The 22325-nt window shown below is 41.0% G+C and overlaps 1 protein-coding gene across 10 annotated transcripts in view; it reads right to left on the bottom strand.

The window, feature by feature from the left end:
• Nucleotides 1-22325, bottom strand: part of LOC105605916 (ATP-binding cassette sub-family C member 4-like) — a 168986-nt gene that overhangs the window by 85828 nt on the left and 60833 nt on the right. For 7 of the 10 annotated variants that reach the window (XM_060394598.1, XM_042254991.2, XM_060394602.1 and 4 more), the window contains 5 exons: nt 13448-13544; nt 11040-11207; nt 9561-9701; nt 8733-8770; nt 8248-8342 (listed from right to left, as the gene is read on the bottom strand). In XM_060394598.1, coding sequence (XP_060250581.1) covers nt 8248-8342; nt 8733-8770; nt 9561-9701; nt 11040-11207; nt 13448-13544 — 539 coding nt within the window. The remainder of the gene's footprint in view (nt 1-8247; nt 8343-8732; nt 8771-9560; nt 9702-11039; nt 11208-13447; nt 13545-22325) is intronic. The other 3 variants (XM_060394599.1, XM_042254992.2, XM_060394604.1) reach the window with 1 other exon arrangement.

The following is a 22325-nucleotide window of genomic DNA, read 5'->3' as shown; positions in this document are numbered from 1 at the left end:
TGCTGGCATATTGAGTGCAGCACATTCACAGCATCATCTTTTAGGATTTGAAATAGCTCAACTAGAATTCCATCACCTCCACTAGCTTTGTTCATAGTGACGCTTCCTAAGGTCCACTTGCCTTTACATTCCAGGATGTCTGGCTCTAGATAAGTGATCACACCATCGTGATTAATTGGGTCATGAAGGTCTTTTGTGGACAGTTCCTCTGTGTATTCTTGCCACCTCTTCTTAATATCTTCTGCTTCCATTAGGTCCATACCATTTCTATCCTTTAGCCCATCTTTGCATGAAATGTTCCCTTGGTGTCTCTAATTTTTTTTGAAGAGATCTCTAGTCTTTCCCATTCTGTTGTTTTCCTCAATTTCTTTGCATTGATCACTGAGGAAGACTTTCTTATCTCTTCTTGCTATTCTGTGGAACTCTGCATTCAGATGCTTGTATCTTTCCTTTTCTCCTTTGCTTTTTGCTTCTCTTCTTTTCACAGCTATTTGTAAGGCCTCCCCAGACAGCCATTTTGCTTTTTTGCATTTCTTTTCCATGGGGATGATCTTGATCCCTGTCTCCGGCACAATGTCACAAACCTCATTCCATAGTTCATCAGGCACTCTATCTATCAGATCTAGGCCCTTAAATCTATTTCTCACTTCCACTGTATAATCATAGGGATTTGATTTAGGTCTTACCTGAATGGTCTAGCAGTTTTCCCTACTTTCTTCAATTTAAGTCTGAATTTGGCAATAAGGCGTTCATGATCTGAGCCACAGTCAGCTCCTGGTCTTGTTTTTGTTGACTGTATAGAACTTTTCCATCTTTGGCTGCAAAGAATATAATCAATCTGATTTTGACCATCTGGTGATGTCCATGTGTAGAGTCTTCTCTTGTGTTGTTGGAAGAGGGTGTTTGCTGACACAATGTGGTCCACTGGAGAAGGGAATGGCAAACCACTTCAGTATTCTTGCCTTGAGAACCCCATGAACAGTATGAAAAGGCAAAATGATAAGATACTAAAAGAGGAACTCCCCAGGTCAGTAGGTGAAACAGATCAGTGGAGAAATAACTCCAGAAAGAATGAAGGGATGGAGCCAAAGCAAAAACAATACCCACTTGTGTATGTGACTGGTGATAGAAGCAGGGTCCGATGCTATAAGAGGAATATTGCATAGGAACCTGGAATGTCAGGTCCATGAATCAAGGCAAATTGGAAGTGGTCAAACAAGAGATGGCAAGAGTGAACGTTGACATTCTAGGAATCAATGAACTAATATGGACTGGAATGGGTGAATTTAACTCAGATGGCCATTATATCTACTACTGTGGGCAGGAATCCCTCAGAAGAAATGGAGTAGCCATCATGGTCAACAAAAGAATCCGAAATGCAGTACTTGGATGCAATCTCAAAAATGACAGAATGATCTCTGTCCATTTCCAAGGCAAATCATTCAATATCATGGTAACCCAAGTCTATGCCCTAACCAGTAATACTGAAAAAGCTGAAGTTGAACGGTTTTATGAAGACCTACAAGACCTTTTAGAACTAACACCCAAAAAAGATGTCTTTTTCATTACAGGGGACTGGAATGCAAAAGTAGGAAATCAAGAAACACCTGGAGTAACAGGCATATTTGGCCTTGGAATACGGAATGAAGCAGGGCAAAGACTAATAGAGTTTTGCCAAGAAAATGCACCTCCACTGTAGTTTATCTTTATTACCTCCACCATAGTTTGGCCCAAGGTAAGTAGCAGGGAGGGAACACAGCTCCACCCATTAACAGAAAATTGGATTAAAGATTTACTGAGCATAGTCCTGCCCATCAGAACAGGACCCAGTATGCCCCCTCAGTCAGTCTCTCCCATCAGGAAGCTTCCATAAGCTTCTTATCCTTCTCCACCAGAGGGCAGACAGACTTAAAGCCACAATCACAAAAAAACTAACCAATCTAACATGGACCATAGCCTTGTCTAACTCAATGAAACTATGAGCCATCCCCGTGTAGGGGTACCTAAGACTGATGGGTCATGATGGAGAGTTCTGACAAAATGTGGTCCACTGGATAAGGGAACAGGAAACCACTTCAGTATTCCAGCCTTGAGAACCCCACGAACAGTATGAAAAGGCAAAAAGATAGGACTGAAAGATGAACTCCCCCGGATGGTAGGTACCCAATATGCTACTAGAGAACAGTGGAGAAATAACTCCAGAAAGAATGAAGAGATGGAGCCAAAGCAAAAACAACACCCAGTTGTGGATGTGACTGGTAATGGAAGCAAGGTCTGATGCTGTAAAGAGCAATATTACAAAGGAACTTGGACTGTTAGGTCCATGAATCCAGGCAAATTGGAAGCAATCAAACAGGAGACGGCAAGAGTGAATGCCATCAAATTCCTTAAATTCGACATTCTAGGAGTCAGCGAACTAAAATAGACTGGAATGGGTGAATGTAACTCAGAAGACTTTATATCTACTACTGTGTGCAGGAATCCATTAGAAGAAATGGAGTAGCCATCATATTCAACAAGAGAGTCCAAAATGCAGTACTTGGATGCAATCTCAAAAAACACAGAATGATCTCTGCTCATTTCCAAGGCAAACCATTCAGTATCACAGTAATCCAAGTCTATGCTCTGACCAGTAATGCTTAAGAGGCTGAAGCTGAACAGTTCTATGAAGACCTACAGGACCTTCTAGAATTAACACCCCCAAAAGATGTCTTTTTTCATTATAGGGGACTGGAATGCAAAATTAGGAAGTCAAGAAACACCCAGAGTAACAGGCAAATCTGGCCTTGGAGTACAGAATGAAGCAGGGCAAAGGCTCTTGGTGTTCTGCCAAGAGAATACACTGGTCATAGCAAATACCTTCTTCCAACAACACAAGAGAAGACTCTACGTGTGGACATCACCAGATGATCAACATCAAACTCAGATTGATTATATTCTTTGCAGCCAAAGATGGAGACACTCTATACAGTCAGCAAAAACAAGACTGGGAGCTGACTGTGGCTCAGATCATGTATTCATTATTGCCAAATTCAGACTTGAAAGTAGGGAAAACCACTAGACCATTCAGGTATGACCTAAATCAAATCCCTTATGATTATACAGTGGAAGAGAGAAATAGATTTAAGGGACTCGATCTGATAGAGTGCCTGATGAACTATGGATGGAACACTGTTCAGGAGACCGGGAGCAAGACCTCCCCAAGAAAAAGAAATGTAAAAGAGAAAAATGGCTGTCTGAGGAGGCCTTACAAATAGCTGTGAAAAGAAGAGAAGCAAAAAGCAAAGGAGAAAGGAAAAATATACCCATTTAAATGCAGAGTTCCAAAGAATAGAAAGGAGAGATAAGAAAGCCTTCCTCAGTGATCAGTGCAAAGAAATAGAGAAAAACAAAAGAATGGGAAAGGCTAGAGATCTCTTCAAGAAAATTAGAGACACCAAGGGAACATTTCATGCAAAGATGGGCTCAATAAAGGACAGAGATGGTATGGACCAAACAGAAGCAGAAGATATTATGAAGAGGTGGCAGAATACACAGAAGAACTGTACAAAACAGATCTTCACGACCCAGATAATCACGATGGTATGATCTCTCACCTAGAGCCATACATCCTGGAATGTAAAGTCAAGTGGTCCTTAGTAAGCATCACTATGAACAAAGCTAGCAGAGGTGATGGAAATCCAGTTGAGTTATTTCAAATCCTAAAAGATGATTCTGTGAAAGTGCTGCACTCAATATGCCAGCAAATTTGGAAAACTCAGCAGTGGCCACAGGACTGGAAAAGTTCAATTTTCATTTCAATCCCACAGAAAGGAAATGAATGCTCAAACTACTGCACATTTGCTCTCATCTCACATGCTACCAAAGTAATGCTCAAAATTCTCCAAGCCAGGCTTCAGCAATATGTGAATCATGAACTTCCAGATGTTCAAGCTGGTTTTAGAAAAGGCAGAGGAACGAGAGATCAAATTGCCAACATCCGCTGGATCATCAAAAAAGCAAGAGAGTTCCAGAAAAACTTCTATTTCTGCTTTATTGACTATGCCAAAGCCTTTGACTGTGTGGATCACAATAAATTATGGAAAATTCTGAAAGAGATGGGAATACCAAACCACCTGACCTGCCTCTTGAGATATCTGTATGCAGATCAGAAGCAACAGTTAGACTGGACATGGAACAACAGACTGGTTCCAAATAGGAAAAGGAGTATGTCAAGGCTGTATATTGTCATCATGCTTATTTAACTTATATGCAGAGTACATCATAAGAAACGCTGGGCTGGATGAAGTACAAGCTGGAATAAACATTGTTGGGAGAAATATCAATAACCTCAGATATGCAGATGACATTGCCCTTATTGTAGAAATGAAGAAGAACAAAAGAGCCTCTTGATGAAAGTGAAAGTGGAGAGTGAAAAATTTGGCTTAAAGCTCAACATTCAGAAAACTAAGATCATGGCATCTGGTCCCATCACTTCATGGGAAATAGATGGGGAAACAGTGGAAACAGTGACAGACTTTATTTTTGGGGACTCCAAAATCACTGCAGATGGTGATTGCAGCCATGAAATTAAAAGACGCTTACTCCTTGGAAGAAAAGTTATAATCAATCCAGACAGTATATTAAAAAACAGAGATATTTCTTTGCCAAAAAAGGTCCATCTATTCAAGGCTATGCTTTTTCCAGTAGTCATGTATGGGTGTGAGAGTTGGACTATAAAGAAAGCTGAGGGCCGAAGAATTGATGCTTTTGAACTATGATGTTGGAGAAGACTCTTGAGAGCCCCTTGGAATGCAAGGAGATCCAACCAGTCCATCCTAAAGAAAATAAGTCCGGAATGTTCATTGAAAGGACTGATGTTGAAGATGAAACTCCAATACTTTGGCCACCTGATGCGAAGAGCTGACTCATTTGAAAAAACCCTGATGCTAGGAAAGATTGAGGGCAGGAGGAGAAGGAGACGACAGAGGATAATTGGTGGAATGGCATCACTGACTCAATGAACAGGAGTCTGAGTAAACTCTGGGAGTTGGTGATGGACAGGGAAGCCTGGTGTGCTGTAGTACATGAGGTCACAACGAGTCGGACACGACTGAGCAATTGATCTGAACTGAACTGATAAAAATGAAAATAGCATATAAAAATCAAAATAGCCCTCTGAACATCTCTTCAACTCACAATGGTAAATAAAGGGGTGATGACCCTTGCAATAAATATTCCTTCACGTAGTGTTTTCCCATTCAGCTGACACATCAGTGTTAAACTCTGAAACCTGCTCAGATTCCTGAATAAGAAGGTAAATAGCTAACATATTTAGATTTCTTAGCAAGTGATTCATAAAATAAATACCAAATTTCAAAGAGTGGATTTTTATATAACACATTCTTTGTAGAAAGTTTATACAAGTGTTTCCTGTGGGGATATTGTTATTTATTTATTTATTTTTACTGGCGTGTAGTTGCTTTACAATGTTCTGTTAGTTTCTGTACAAGGAAGTAAATCAGCAATATGTACATATAACCCCTCCTCCTATACCTTCCCTTCTTAACAAGTCCCACCCCTCAATGTCCTCAGAGAGCACTGTACTCAGTTCCCTGTACTATCCAGCAAGTTCCCACTAGCTATCTAGTGTATGGTAGTGTATACTCCTAACCTGTCCATTCATCTCCTATACCTCCTCCACATGTTTCCACACCTATGTTCTCTACATCACTATCTCTATTCCTGCAATTAGGTTCATCCATACCATTTTTCTAGAGTTCACATATCTGTGTTAATATATGCATTTTTTTGCTTTTCTTTCTGACTTATTTCACTCTGTATAACAGACTCTAGGTCCACCCATGTCTCTACAAATGAGCTAATTTCATTCTTTTTTGTAGCTGAGTAATATTCCATTATATATAGGTACCATAAAGGAGACGAAAAGACAGTCCTCAGAATGGGAGAAAATAACTGCAAACTAAGCAACTAACAAAGGATTAACCTTCAAAATATACAAACAGTTTATGCAGCTCAATATTGAAAAAACAATCCAATCAAAAAAACGAGTGGAAGACATAAATAGATATTTCTCCAAAGAAAACATACAGATGGTCAACATGAAAAAAATAGTCTATATCACTAATTATTAGAGAAATGCAGATCAAAACTACAATGAGGTATCCCCTCATACCAATCAGAATGGCCATCAGCAAAGAATCTTACAATAAATGCTGGAAAGGCTGTAGAGAGAAGGGAACCCTCTTGCACTATGGTGGGAATGTAGATTGATATAACTACTATGGAGAACAGTATGGAGGTTCTTTACAAACTAAAAATAGAACTACGATATGACCCTGGTAGTCCAGGGGCCCCACTTCTGGACATACACCCAGAGAAAAACATGGTCCAAAAGGATACATACCAGGATATATGCACCCCAGTGTTCACTGCAGCACTGTTTACAACAGCTAACATGTGAAAGCAACCTAAATAACCATTGACAGGAATGGACACAGAAGAGGTGGTACATACATACAATGGACTACTACACGGCCATTAAAAAAGAATGAAATAATGCCATTTGCCACAACATGGGTGGGCTTAGAGATTGTCAGGCTGAATGAAGTAAGTCAGGGAAGGAGATATATTGAAAACATCCCTTATAGGTGTAATCTAAAAAGAAATTATACAAATGAATGTATTTCTGTAACAGAAACGTACTGACAGACTTAGAGAATGAAATCATGGTTGTCAGGGGAAAGAAGAAGGGGGAAGAGACAGTTAGGGAGTTTGGGATCAACATGCACACTCTTCTGTATTTAAAGTGGGTAACCAATAAGAACCTACTGTATAGCACAGGGAACTCTGCTCAGTTACATGGTAGCCTGGATGCGGGGCGGGGAAGGGATTTGGAGGAGAATGAATACACATATATGTATGGCTGAGTGTCTTTGCTGTCCACCTGAAACTATCACAACATTGTTAATCATCTATGTGTGCATGCTAAGTCACTTCAGTCATGTCCAACTCTTTGCAACCCTATGGACCATAGCCCATCAGGCTCCTCAGTCCATGGGATATCACAGGCAAGAATACTGGAGTTGGATGCCATTCCCTTCTCCAGGGATTGAACCCAGGTTTCCTGCACTATAGGCAGATTCTTTACCATCTGAGCCACCAGTGAAGCCCAATCATTTATAATCCAATATAAAATTATTTTATTATTTTTTATTTATAATTTTAAAATTAATTAATTAATATTATTATTATTATTTATTATTATGCCCCAATTTCACAGTAGCAAATATTTATAATAGCTACGACATGGTAGCAATCTAAATGTCCATCAACAAATGAATGTATAAAAAGATATTTAAAATTTTAGATGAAGACATCCTTTAAACACTATGTAATATTATATATATTCTAAGCTCTTGTGAATACAGTGAGTCATGTTAATATTAGTCACATGTTAAATTAATCACACAGCTGGAGATAAGATAACCCTGTGAACTCAAGGTAAGAAAGAGAAGGAATCTATCCCCAGATGCTGGATTCCCCCTGCTTAGCTTCTCAAGTAATTAGTGATGCCCAAGAAATGAGCAGTGTGGTGAAGGGGACTTTGCATACCTGCATGGTTTCCCTGGTGACTCAGAGGTTAAAGTGTCTGCCTGCAATGTGGGAGACCTGGGTTTGATCCATGGGTCGGGAAGATCCCCTGGAGAAGGAAATGGCAACCCACTCCAGTATTCTTGCCTGGAGAATCCCACGGACAGAGGAGCCTGGTGGGCTACAGTCCACGGGGTCGCAAACAGTCGCACGTGACTGACCAAGCGACTTAACTAATGACTTAACTAAAATCAATAAAAGCCAGAGCTTATTCAGACAGAACTGGAACAATCTGAACCACAGAGTAGGGATCTGTTTCTAATCCCATTGCCCATCCATATAACAATATAAGATTTGGCTAAACCAACCTATTAGAATAGACAATACCATGTATTTACAGTGGCTGATTTTCTGAATGTGCAATCCTGGTTTAACTACCAAAATCCAGTGCACAATAAATCAAGAATCTCCATTCAACTTCTTTCTTCTAAATTTTAAAGATAATTGTTCTAGTTAATTCACACAGCAAATGCAATCAAACTATTAAATCTGTTGAGGCATTACTGAATTATGCCTGGAAGCCCTAGATGCTCACACAGGCTCCTTGTAAGCACCTCAGACTCTCATATAACAGTCCAGAGAATTCAACTTTACCTGAATAGGCTCTTAAATACCAGTTCAGATGAAGCATCACAACTGTCTCGCCTTTTCCATAAACTCCAAAATACAGGTCACTTTGTAAATTTGCCCTGTGGAAGAGGGAAGAAAAAAATATTATGCTTCAGACAGAATGTATTCATATACAAAAAAAAAATCTCAATTTGAGAAATGTATTTTATGCTAGAAAAATGGCTCCCAGTTCACAGGGCTCTGTGTCCATCTACCTTATAAAGATTCAATTTGAATCACAACCTTCAGTTCTCAAAATCATCTATGAGGAAGCTGCTGAGGGTCAGACTTGGGGAGAGACAATAGGAGCGTCACTCTCCACCAGCAGGAACTTTACTTTTTCTTCAGGGAAACTATGTGAGGGTCAGAAGAGGAGGCTGAACAAGCCCCTCCCTTCTCCCCCTGACTGTGGGAAAGTGAGGTTTCATGCAGATGTCACAGCACTTTGGGCCAGATCAGGAATCACTCACCAGTATGAAAGCCACCAGTCCTGCAGGACATAGGCAACCTGGAGCAGGAAACAACAGTCACTGACGTCACTGAGCCTCACACCCCGCTCAATAGGATCGGGGATGGAAAGGCTCCAGAAAACAGAGATGGTCCTTTCAGCCCAGGTCTGTGCCAAGCCCCACACCTCAGATGGCTACAGGTCAGGGGAGGGCATCTTACATTTTAAACTCTTTAAAAGATATTCTTTTTTGCCTGGAAGTTCTCTATCATGTACATAATACCAATAAGCTTCACTTATTTTGCTCCCCACAGATAATATATTTCAAAGCAAACACAAGTGAACTGCCAAATGCAGTAATCATAGTGCAAATGTGGGGATTTTTCCAAGAAAAAAACATTTGACAGGTACTGTGATGGTCAACTGTCTGTGTCCGCTTGGGCAGCCCAGTGTCCAATGATTCAACCAAACACTTGTCTAGATGTTGCCGTGAAGGTATTTTGTGGATGTGGCTCACATTCATCATCAGAACTTCAGTAGAGGAGATCACACTCAACACTGTGGTGGCCTCATCCAGTCAGTCAAAGGCCCTAAGAGCAAAACCTGATGCTTCTTGGAGGAAGAAGAAATTCTGCCTCAAGATAGCAGGGTCAGCTTCTGCCTGAAGTTCCAGTCTTCAGGCCTGCCTTTCTGATTTCACATTTACCCAGCTAGATCCCACAACTGCATGAGCCAGTTCTTTGAGATAAAAATTTTCATATACATATTAAAAATAATGATAACATAAATACAGTATAAATATGTAAATACCAAGCTGAGGGCACACAACAAAATAAATGTCCTTATTTACCTGAGCTGCAGTGTTCACTAGAATAAGGAAAATGAGGATAAACCATTTAGCACCAGCTGTGAAGTAATCGTTGTAGGTCTTAATACCAACTTTTCCTTCCAAACGGTCCTCTAAAGGAAGTGTGACCTCTATATTCTCAGTCTGGGAGGGAAAAATGGCAGTGAGAGACAAAATTTTAAATAGAGAACTCCTGAATGTGAAAAGTTCAACAAAGCCCTCCACAGCAAAGCTGTGGGGAGACAGACACATCTCATACACTAGTAGAAGTACGAGATGGTCCATCTCCTATGGAGAGGAATGTGGGAATATCTGGCCATACCATGTGTGCATTTATCCTTGGACCCAGCCATCCCACTCCTAAGAATCTGTTAGAAATAAGAAAGTATTTGTACAAGGTTATTCACTGTTGGGTGGCTTTGCTTAAAGTCAGTCATGACTCTCAGCATATGCTCGTTCCAAAATAATACACAAAATGATATGAAGCTTAAGTATCCTTCTAGATAATTTGTGTCACTCAATCATAGAAACATGAAACATACAGCATACTTGTGGTTCAAAATACTAGCTAAATACAGTAAACTGAGGTCACAGGTGAATTTGAGTAAAATGGGTTTGGATAGGAAGAGACAAGCATATCATCTGAATCTATTTGATTCCTAAATTTCAGAGAGTGATTCCTGAGTTTTGAAACTGAGGAATTAATCCAAATGCTTATCAGAATCATCCAGAGTTTGGATACTGAAGAGTATCTATGTATGTTTTTAAGGGAGATCTAGTGCATTTCCGCATTTCTGTCTGAAGGACTTAGAATGCATTATAGAGTCACAGGAGCCCAGGATGTCCTCAGCTTGATGATGTCTAATCTACCTTGAATCCCTGACCATTGGGATGCAAGGTGAATTAGATGTGGTTTTCAGTCTTAAAAGATAAGAAAATAAGATGGGTACTAACTCCAAAGTCTGCTGTTTGTCAGGTTCTTTGCACAGGCTACCTCTGATCCATCATAAATCATCTGACAATGAGGCAAAATACTACCATCAGTCACCTGCAGTGCCAGAACATTCCAACATATAGGAAAAGTAGCTGATTTAATGTGGCAACATCAGGACTCAGTCTAAGGGGGTCTTCACATTAAGCCTCTGGATGCATAAAGGAAGCTGGGGGCCACCACAGTGAGTAGGATGTAACTACGGTAAATGAAGAGTTCACATATCATGGTGAGTCACATACACCCAGGAAGTCATAGCAGTGCACCCTCTACTGATCCCCATAAGATCCTCTATTCTACACCCGAAGGAGAACACAAGCAGGCTTGTTCCCGTCATGTTCTTCTAACTCTACCAGTTCCATGGAACAGGGCCTTGGACTCTTAGGATCTACTTTAGCACAAATGAAGATGTCACCAGTGGAACAGACTGAAGTTCCATAAGTCTACCAAGAGCAGACATACAGCGGCATGTTGCAGGATGAGAAACTCACATCTTGGAGCTCTGGAGCAGCACCTCTCATCAAGGGTCTGGACTCATTCTTCAGGGTAGAAGATTCCAGATCTGGAGATGGTTCTTCCTCATTCCTCTTTAAAAGGAAATCAAAATCTACCCCAGATTCCAGGAGCCCAATGTAAGTCCCACATTGTACTATTGTGCCCTAAAATAAAGAATTTGAGAGGAATATATTTGCATTAGATAATAGCAATATAATCTGAACACTAATCAACTAAAGTTAACTGGTCATAAATTGTGATTTTCCTAAGAAAATGATCCTTGGGTCTGACATTGTGGTTGACAAATCTAATGCAGTTCAACTCTACACAGAACAGAATATTTTATTCTCTGCTAAACCCTGTGTTAGGTTCTGAGGGATATGAAAGAAATGTGTGATGATGTGTTAAGAATGGAGGCCACTGACATAACTACTGTGGGCACTTAGGGAAGCAAGAAGTACAGAGGTTGGTGGGAGGATCAGCACTGTCTTTTTAGACAACATGAGAACTGAGAGACACCTCACGTGAGAAGCAGAATTTAAAAAAAAATTAATTGGGGAGGATATTCCAGGAAAGAAAAATACTGACACAACTACACAGGTAACAGTCATTCATCAAAGCTTCACTGACCACTGTCATTTTCATAGTATCATGCGCTCAGCTGGGACAGGACATGTAGGAACCAGCCCTGGACAGAGAACCCAGGAGCTACATCTTCACAGTATAGTATAGCTTCCCCACAAATGCAGGAAGTTCCCAACTGAAAATTCAATATTCCACCTGTTGAAGCAACTAAACAAGGAGGCCATGAGATTGGGTGGCGCTAATGCCTTGGCAGCCAGCAAACCAAAATCTAAGCCACAATCAGTGCACCCAGATCCAAGAAAAAGACTTAGGAACAACCAACCACAAGCAGCCAACGAGGCTTCCCCAAATCAGGCCTCTGTTTAAGCTACAGCCAATCTAACCATTTTCTTTGAACATGTGTGACACATCCTTGCACAGTTTCCCTCCTTTACAAAGTCATATAAAATAATATGCAGATATTTTCACAATTTTCTTACCCCATGAAACAAGACTCAGCTGATTTAGTCAGTGGCAAACAAAATATAAAAAATCCTAAAATGAAAAATTCATAAAATGAGAGCAGCTCTGGTTAAGACAAGTCAGGTGGAAGATGAGCCAGGACCCTCGCTGGACCCCCCTCTCACCCTATCCCCTGAGGTGGCCCCTGGGAGAAACTCAATGAAGAGTTTGGGTACCATCTGACACTGCAGAACTGGAAAATTATTCAGGATACATTGTGTTATTTCACTTGGGAGGCAAAATTCATGCACCTTTTAAATGAAATTACCACTTTCCACTTCACATCTGTAAGATGCCCAAGGAAATGACTGGTGGGTACAAAGGTTGCTACTGTACTCTGCAAGTAAGTACTGACAATTTCGAAAGGAGAGCCATCCTCTCCCTTCTGCGAATGGGACCAGATGAATAGTAAGGAATCTTTTAAATCCCACAGCAGACCATATCACTGCTCTGCTCTGGACTGTCCAAGACTTCCATCCCACTTCCACCCACTGCCCAGTGCTCAGAGACCAGCCCCCTCCACATCCCCCTGCTCACTCTCCCCGGACACACTGGTCTTCCTGTTGTTCCTCCAACCTGCCTAGTGGCTCCTTCCTTAGGACCCCCTGCCTCAGACCTGCCTACCCCAGGTGATTGTGTGGCCCCCACCTTCATGTCACTCAGGCCACATGAGGCACCAGCTCTTTAAGCAGGGAGCCAGGATGTCAGCTCCACCCCTCTCTCTTTGTCATATTTGTCCCCATAAGAACAGGAGCCCCACAAGGTAGGGCTTTATCATCCTGCTGCACAGGCTCCCACACGTATTAGGCACAGAAAGGGACAGTGAGACCAGCAACTGGGGACACCAGCAAAGTGTGCGTCTCTCTGGGTGCTCAGATATACAACCTCGCATCTGGTGTTAATGGAAGATGCTCTTTAGCAAACTGTGTATGACAATCACATGGTTACAAACAGGTCTTTGTATCTCATTTCCAAATAATATACTCTGACTTAAATCCTGGAAGGAGAAAACAAAAAGTTCTGTATAAAATAGCATCATTATCCTTAACAAATTTTGCAAGAACAGTGATGACTCAGTAACCCTGTGGTAGCACTTTTATATACTTTAGGATTTATGTGGCTCAGAGTATAGTAGTGACATTTATACAGGTCTTTGGATTCATCACCAGAGGCATGAACACCACGTTTGAGAAGAAGGAGCTGGAAAACTGAGGGAGAAGGTGTTTACCATGAACCCAAGGAGAGTGACCACTGAGAGGCCTGGCTTTCAGCACAACTGAGTGCTAGCAAGTTCCACAGGCATCTAGAAATTACTTACCCCTTTCAATATCAGAATTCGACTTGCAGCTTTTAGGTACTGCCACTGATGCGTCACTAAGATTGTGATCTTCTCCCTCAAGGCTTGACAAATACACCTACAAATGTAAAATGTATAGTATACAAAAGCAGATTAATGGGGCTTCTCCAAAATGGGAACATATTTTGTAAACATGAGACAAAGACAACACAGCAAAGATCTGTAGTTTAAATACCAAGTCAATAATACAAACTGAATAAACATAAATCAATAAATCTGACTAGGTCCTCACAGTCATCAGCAGCAAACTTTAAACAATAGTTACACTAAAAAATTCTAAAAAGCAATCCCGTGAAGAAGGCACTAACTGCTAAGGCTTTTTTGCCTAAAACTCAGCTTAACCCATTTATATGTTTCATAAAGAAAAACAACTACTACTGGAATTCTAAAACTTGCCTGAACTAAAACACTTTTATCTCTATGTAGGAATGGAAAAAAGGAATCCATGTCATATAAAAATGTGTACATTTATCTTAGGCAGTTTTCTAGATGATTATTCATGATTAATGATGTACATACTCAAACAAAAAACAGATTCTTGGTAACTTTTGCCAGAGTGTATTTTCTAGATATTTCTTCCAAAATAGTACTAGATACAAAATTAATGCCACCGTGGCTTTCATCAGTCTCTACAACATTCCCAGTCCCATCCAGGAAGCAAGTCTTTTTTCACTAGGGCTGAACACCTTCCAAACATGAAAATGAAAGAACGGAATCCAAATTACAGCAGGAATCATCTAACAGTAGCTTTAATCTCTTTTCTACAATAATAAAACTGCTGCTGCATTTTATTTATTTTATTTTAATATAAATTTATTTATTTTAATTGGAGGTTAATTACTTTACAATATTGTATTGGTTTTGCCATACATCAACATGAATCAGCCATGGGTGTACATGTGTTCCCCATCCTGAACCCCCCTCCCACTTCCCTCCCCGTACCATCCCTCTGGGTCATCCCAGTGCACCAGCCCCGAGCATCCTGTATCATGCATTGAACCTGGACTGGCGATTCATTTCACATATGATATTATACATGTTTCAATGCCATTCTCCCAAATCATCCCATCCTCTCCCTCTCCCACAGAGTCCAAAAGACTGTTCCATACATTTGTGTCTCTTTTGCTGTCTCGCATAAAGAGTTATTGTTACCATCTTTCTAAATTCCATACAAATGCGTTAGTATACTGTATTGGTGTTTTTCTTTCTGACTGGCTTCACTCTGTATAATAGGCTCCAGTTTCATACACCTCACTAGAACTGATTCAAATGTATTCTTTTTAATGGCTGAATAATACTTCATTGTGTAGGTACCACTGCTTTCTTATCCATTCATCTGCTGATGGACATCTAGGTTGCTTCCATGTCCTGGTTATTATAAACAGTGCTGAGATGAACATTGAGGTACACGTGTCTCTTTCAATTCTGGTTTCCTCGGTGTGTATGCCCAGCAGTGGGATTGCTGGGTCATATGGCAGTTCTATTTCCAGTTTTTTAAGGAATCTCCACACTGTTCTCCATAGTGGCTGTACTAGTTTGCATTCCCACCAACAGTATAAGAGGGTTCCCTTTTCTCCACACCCTCTCCAGCATTTATTGCTTGTAGACTTTTGGATTGCAGCCATTCTGACTGGCATGAAATGGTACCTCATTGTGGTTTAGATTTGCATTTCTCTGATAATGAGTGATGTTGAACATCTTTTCATGTGTTTGTTAGCCATCTGTATGTCTTCTCTGGAGAAATGTCTGTTTAGTTCCTTGGCCCATTTTTTGGTTGGGTCGTTTATTTTTGTGGAATTGAGCTGCAGGAGTTGCTTGTATATTTTTGAGATGAATTCTTTGTCAGTTGCTTCATTTGCTATTATTTTCTCCCATTCTGAAGGCTGTCTTTTTACCATGCTTATGATTTCCTTTGTTGTGCAGAAGCTTTTAATTTTAATTAGGTCCCATTTGTTTATTTTTACTTTTATTTCCAATATTCTGGGAGGTGGGTCATAGAGGATTCTTCTGTGATTTATGTCAGGGAGTGTTTTGCCTATGTTCTTCTCTAGGAGTTTTATAGTTTCTGGTCTTATGTTTAGATCTTTAATCCATTTTGAGATTATTTTTGTATATGGTGTTAGAAAGTGTTCTAGTTTCATTCTTTTACAAGTCGCTGACCAGTTTTCCCAGCACCACTTGGTAAAGAGATTGTCTTTTCTCCGTTGTATATTCTTGCCTCCTTTGTCAAAGATAAGGTGTCCATAGGTGCATGGATTTATCTCTGGGCTTTCTATTTTGTTCCGTTGATCTATATTTCTGTCTTTGTGCCAGTACCATACTGTCTTGATGACCATACTGTCTTGATGACTGTGGCTTTGTAGTAGAGCATGAAGTCAGGCAGGTTGATTCCTTCCGTTCCATTCTTCTTTCTCAAGATTGCTTTGGTCATTCGAGGCTTTTTTTATTTCCATACAAATAATTATTTGTTTTAGCTCTGTGAAAAATACTGTTGGTAGCTTGATAGGGATTGCATTGAATCTATAGAGTACTTTGGGTAGTATACTCATTTTCACTATATTGATTCTTCCGATCCATGAACATGGTATATTTCTCCATCTATTAGTGTCCTCTTTGATTTCTTTCTCCAGTGTTTTATAATTTTCTATACATAAGTCTTTTGTTTCTTTAGGTAGATATATTCCTAAGCATTTTATTCTTTTCATTGCAATAGTGAATGAAATTGTTTCCTTAATTTCTCTTTCTATTTTCTCATCATTAGTGTATAGGAATGCAAGGGATTTCTGTGTGTTGATTTTATATCCTGCAACTTTACCATATTCAATGATTAGTTCTAGTAATTTTCTGGTAGAGTCTTTAGGGTTTTCTATGTAGAGGATCATGTCATCTGCAAACAGTGAGAGTTTTACTTCTTCTTTTCCAATTTGGATTCCTTTTATTTCTTTTTATGCTCTGATTTCTGTGGTCAAAACTTCCAAAACTATGTTGAATAGTAGTAGTGAAAGTGGGCACCCTTGCCTTGTTCCTGACTTTAGGGGAAATGCTTTCAATTTTTCACCATTGAGAATAATGTTTGTTGTGGGTTTGTCATATATAGCTTTTATTATGTTGAGGTATGTTCCTTCTATTCCTGCTTTCTGGAGAGTTTTTATCATAAATGGATGCTGAATTTTGACAAAGGCTTTCTCTGCTGCTACATTTTAAATGCAGACCCCTAGGAAGCGGTGCCAGTCCTATCCAGGAGGTTTTTTTTTTTTTTTTTTTTTTTTTACTTTCACTGAAAACTTTCTGAATGTCAAAATGAAAGATGAGAGTCCAAACAGTCCTAATGAGAGTGAAAAATCACCCAAGGCTAAAGGACACACAATTTTCTTAGCAAAGACCTCCTCAGAATTCAAACCTCAGTGTTTTTGTTGTTGTTGTTGTTGTTTTCATAGTACCCCTCCAGACTGCTTCTACATTTTAAAGGCAGACCCCTAGGGATTCAGCCCCAGTCTCACCCCAGAGGGTCTACAGCCCCTCCAACGAAGTGAGTGGGTGGGTCCAGGGCCCCAGTGACCATGGGCAGGGCTCCAGGCAGGTATTCTGGGAGCCCAAGCCCCTCATAGAGCAAATCTCAGGGACCTGGGCCAGAGCTCAGCCTGTGAGTGAGTCAGATGGAGTGTCTGGAGGCAGCAGACTGCAGCTCAGTCCCTCTCACGAGTCTGATGACATCAGAGAAGTGACTAAACTTCAGACGCCTTTTAGGGGACTTCCCAGGTGATAACAGTGGTTAGGAATCCACATGCCAATGCAGGGGACACAGGACCTGGCAGCCTGGTAGGGGGACTAATATCCCACATGCCTCAGAGTGCCTGAGCCTGTGCATCACAGCTAGAGAGGCTATGTGTTGCAACGGAAGATCCCACATGAAGCAAGAAGATCCTGTGTGCTGCAAATAGGACCCGATGCAGTCAAATAAATAAATAAAAATTAATTAATTAAATATAATGCTATTTCTCCAAACCACTCTACTTTCCAAGTTTTTAGAGTAAAGATTTCCAAGTCATGCCATAAAAATGATTGATTCAACAGTCAGTTATTTAATTGTTATTCCTATGTAAGGGCTTGGTTAATCTTATAATAACCATATGAAAGTGAAGTCCCTCAGTCATGTCTGACTCTTTGCAATCCCATGGACTCTAACCTACCAGGATCCTCCGTCCATGGGATTTTCAAGGCAAGAGTACTGGAGTGTGTTGCCATTTCTTTCTCCAGGGGATCTTCCTGACCCAGGGATCGAACCTGGGTCTCCCACATTGTAGGCAGATGCTTTACCATCTGAGCCACCAGGGGAGTCTAGAAGCATGGAAGTACACCAGTTCAGAAGTACACCAGGGAGTATAATACCATGTATAATTCTACAACGGACTGCGTTAAGAGTGGACACATCCAGTGGTACAGGGATGTATACCAAATAAAACAAAAAAGACAGAGCCCCCACCTTCATTCATCCAGTCAGCAGAGGTTGTTGAGGAGCCAGGCACTGTCCTACATGCCAAGGACACACCCGCTGGTCAAGACAGGAGACAACACTATACACCATGTAAATGGGGACACACAGAACAAGTATAGAAAATGCCCTTTCAGGCCATGACATGTGCTGTGAAGGAAAAGAAAGGGGGGCTGCTGTCTTAGATGGGGAGACATGGGAGTCCTGAGACTCTCTGGGGAAACATCCCTGGAAGAAGACACAGCAGGTGCAGGGGTCCTGGGACTGAACAAGCCGGGCTGAGGCACATTTCTGCATTCACAGCTTATGGGGGCTGGGGGGAGGTACTCATAAATGGTCAAGTGCAGCCCTCTGTGGGCTGTGGGAAGACAGGGGGCACAGGTACCCACTGGAGGAGCAGGGGGAATGGCAGGGCCCATTTTTCACCTTCTTTCTGTGCCCTGGCACACTGTTCCCTAGCTTGGGGACAGAGGGACCAGAATACACAGACAGACAGGGGTGGGAAAAAAGTGAAAATGAAAGTGTCAGTTGCTGAGTCATGTCTGACTCTTTGTGACACCATGGACTGTAGCCTGCCAGGCTCCTCTGTCCATGGGGTTCTCCAGGCAGGAATACTGGAGTGGGTAGCCATTCGCTTCTCCAGGGAGGGATGAGAAAGGGCCCCCACAAAGCCAGCACAGCTGGGAAGGCTGTGGGCGCAGATGGCAAAGAAGCCTGTTCTCTGAGGTCCTGGCGCTGCTTCCTGAGCGTGGTTGGCGGGGGTCTGCGAAGGGCTGGAGCCGGAGGGTGAGCTATGTAGATAGCAGCGTGGGAGTCTGATCAGGACAGACCTAAAGACCTGATGACACAGGAGGCAGGGGCCTGCTGATGTGGGGCTGAAGCATGTTAAAATATAAGACACAGGTAACACTGCATCAGTTCCCCTAAGGCTGCTAACCTTCTGTAGGTGACAGACCCACACAATGTCTGCAACATACAGATGTAAATTCACAGAACCTTAATAAACGTGGATATATATTCACAACTGAAGGAAATTGTTAACAGAAAGTAGAGTGTGATTCATTCACTCTTAATACAAAACAATCCCCATTACTAACACAAAATACTCCCTGGCGGGCTGCAGTTCATGGGGTCGCAAAGAGTAGGACACAACTGAGCGACTGAACAATAACCCCATTACTAAGCTTCGACATGCCCACCATCACTCATAGCATATTATTCCATCCAACTTTCTAACTAGAGAACATTCTCTCCTTGCTGCTGAGTGACTTCATAAACTGTCTCATGCTCTCTACTTTAAGTTTCCCTAGAGAATGTGGCTGTGATTAGCAAGCAACAATCTAAACAAGCTTGCTTCCATCGAGTGTACATTTCAAGTCATTTAACCCAAAATGTTTAAGAAAACTTTACAAATACTTCCTGTGTTTGAATAAGAACTTGGGAGGACTACTGTGATCAGCACACTGTTCTCAGCAATCAGAATACCTCCCTCTCCCCTCTCTGTGACACAGATGCAATGGCCAGCAGAAACTCTTCAGGAAATGATGGAGAACTTGTGCAGCCTCACATAAGATGGGGTGACAGCCATTTGTAGGTTCAGGTGAGGGTCCTGGGAAGAGGGAGCCTAAGCTGCTCATGATGCCAGGAGGGTGGGGGTGGGGAATCCCTGTCACAGCACTAGCCCCAGTCACTGAACTCATGACAAGTCACAAGGCACTTCTCTAAGGGAAAATTCATCCAGTCAGGATCAAGAGAGGAAGGGAAAGGGGGGCCAGATTAGAGAGCTGGAGGCCCTGCCATGTGTCAGCTCCTCTGCTACCTCGGGTTCTGAAAGATTTGATTCTACTATCCAAGTGTTTTTTTTTTTAATTGTGGTAAAATATGTTGTTGATGTTGTTCAGTCCCTAAGTTATTGCTGACTCTTTGCAACCCCATGGACTGTAGCCCACCCGACTCCTCTGTTCCTGGGATTCTCCAAGCAAGAATACTTGAGTGGGCTGCCATTTCCTTCACCAGGGGATCTTCCCAATCCAGGAATCCAACCTGTATTTCCTGCTTGGCAGGTGGATTCTTTATCACTGAGCTACCAGGGAAACCCTGTGGTAAAATATGTTGTGCAGCCATCACCAAAATTTATCTCCACAACTCTCTCATCATGCCAGCACTAAGCATATTTTTCATACATGCAGGTTCCACCAAAGTCTAACAACCTCTGCTTAGTGGATGTGGAATCCCAGCTCCTTGTGTCCAGAGGTCAGAGCTCCTCACACATCGGCTGACTCTGCTGGAGTTTCTACTTTGTTATTCCAGACCTGCTGTAAATCAGTCATGTCCCCTCAAAATTCACTTGTTGAATTTTGAGAAGTGCCTTGTGACTTGTCATGAGTTCAGTGACTGGGGCTAGTGCTGTGACAGGGATTCCCCACCCCCACCCTCCTGGCATCATGAGTAGCTTAGGCTCCCTCTTCCCAGGACTCTGACCTGAACCTACAAGTGGCTTGTACAATAACAAAAACAAAATTCACTTAGCCATCAGTACCTTAGAATTTCATGACAGGGACTTTAAAGTACTAACTGTTACCCTTAATTACTCTGGGCCTAATTTAATCTGATGGGGATGCTTAGAGGAAAAGGGGACTAAGATACAAAGGCAGAGACACAGGCTTGTAAATCAATGCAGTTAGAACACACCCTCTCACCACTCACAAATGTAAACTTAAAATGACTTAACGACTTAAACTTAAAAATGACACTATAAAACTTCTAGAATAGCACACAGGTAAAATATTCTCTGACATAAATAATATCTACGTTTTCTTAGGTTAGTCTCATAAGGCAATCAATAGAAATAAAAACAAAATAAACAAATGGGACCTAATCAAATGTACAAGCTTTTGCACAGCAAAGAAAACCATCAGAAAACAAAAAGACAACATATAGAACGGGAGAAAATATTTCCAAATGATGCAACTGACAAGGGGGTAATCTGCAAAATATACAAACATTTCGTACAATTCAATAACAAAAACAAAACAAACAACCCAACTGAAAAATTAGCAGAACTAAACAGACATTTCTCCAAAGGATATATATAGAGATGGCCAATAGGCACATGAAAAGATGTTCAACACTATGAATTATTAGAGAAATACAAATCAAAACTACAGTGATGTACCACTTCATACCAGTCAGAATGGCCATCATTAAAATAACAATGGCTAGAAAGGATACAAAGAAAATAAAGCTTTCCTACACTGTTGGTGGGAATGTAAGTTGGTAGAGGCAGTATGGAAAACAGTTTGGAGGTTCCTCAGAAAATTAAAAATAGAATTACCCTATAACCTAGCAATCTCACTCCTAGGCATATGTCCAGACAAAACCACAAAAGGACACATGTACCTCTATGCTCACAGAAGCACTATTCACAACACCCAAGACAAGGGAACAACCTAAATGTCAACTGACAGCTGAATGGATAAAGAAAGCAAGAACGAACGCCATTTTCAGAAACACGGTTGGACCTGGAGATCATCACACTAAGTGAAGTAAGTCAGAAAAAGAAAGACAAATATCATATGACATCATTAATATGTGGAATATAAAATATTGCAAAAATGAAACTATCTACAAAACAAAACCAGATTTACAGACCTAGAGAATCATTCTTAAACTCTAGACTTTACTAAGTATTTTCAAACCTACAGAGTAATAAGCATAAACCAAGGGTCTTTCCAGTCAGTACTGAAAACTGCTTCTCACGTGCCTTAAAAAAATGATGGAGGATTAACAGATAAAGAAGCTGTGGTACATATATACAATGGAATACTACTCAGCCGTAAAAAGGAATGCATTCAAGTCAGTTCTAATGAGATGGACGAATCTACAGCCTATTATACAGAGGAAATTAAGTCAGAAAGAGAAATATAAATATTGTATACTAATACATATACATGGAATCTAAAAAGATGGTACTGATGAATTTATGTTCAGGGCGGCAATGGAGAAACAGACATATAGAAAAGACCTAAGGACACGGGGGTGAGGGAAGGAGGGAGAGGGTGGGATGTATGGAGAGAGTAGCATGGAAACTGATGTTACCAAATGTAAAATAGATAGCCAATGGGAATTTGTTTTATGACTCAAGGAACTCAAACGGGCTCAGTGACAAAGGGTAAATAGTGTGGGAGGGAGGTTTGGGAGGGAGGGGACATGGATGTAACTATGGTTGATTCTTGATATATGACAGAAAACAACAAAATACTGTAAAGCAATTATCCTTCAATTAAAAATATAAATAAAGAAAAGAAAAAAAAATGATGGTGGAAAAGAACTGCCAGCCAAGTACCA

Source organism: Ovis aries, chromosome 10 (assembly GCF_016772045.2).
Source record: "Ovis aries strain OAR_USU_Benz2616 breed Rambouillet chromosome 10, ARS-UI_Ramb_v3.0, whole genome shotgun sequence".
Classification (NCBI taxonomy): domain Eukaryota; kingdom Metazoa; phylum Chordata; class Mammalia; order Artiodactyla; family Bovidae; genus Ovis; species Ovis aries.
Note: the sequence above shows the minus strand (reverse complement) of the source record. Positions and strands in the feature narration are given on the sequence as shown.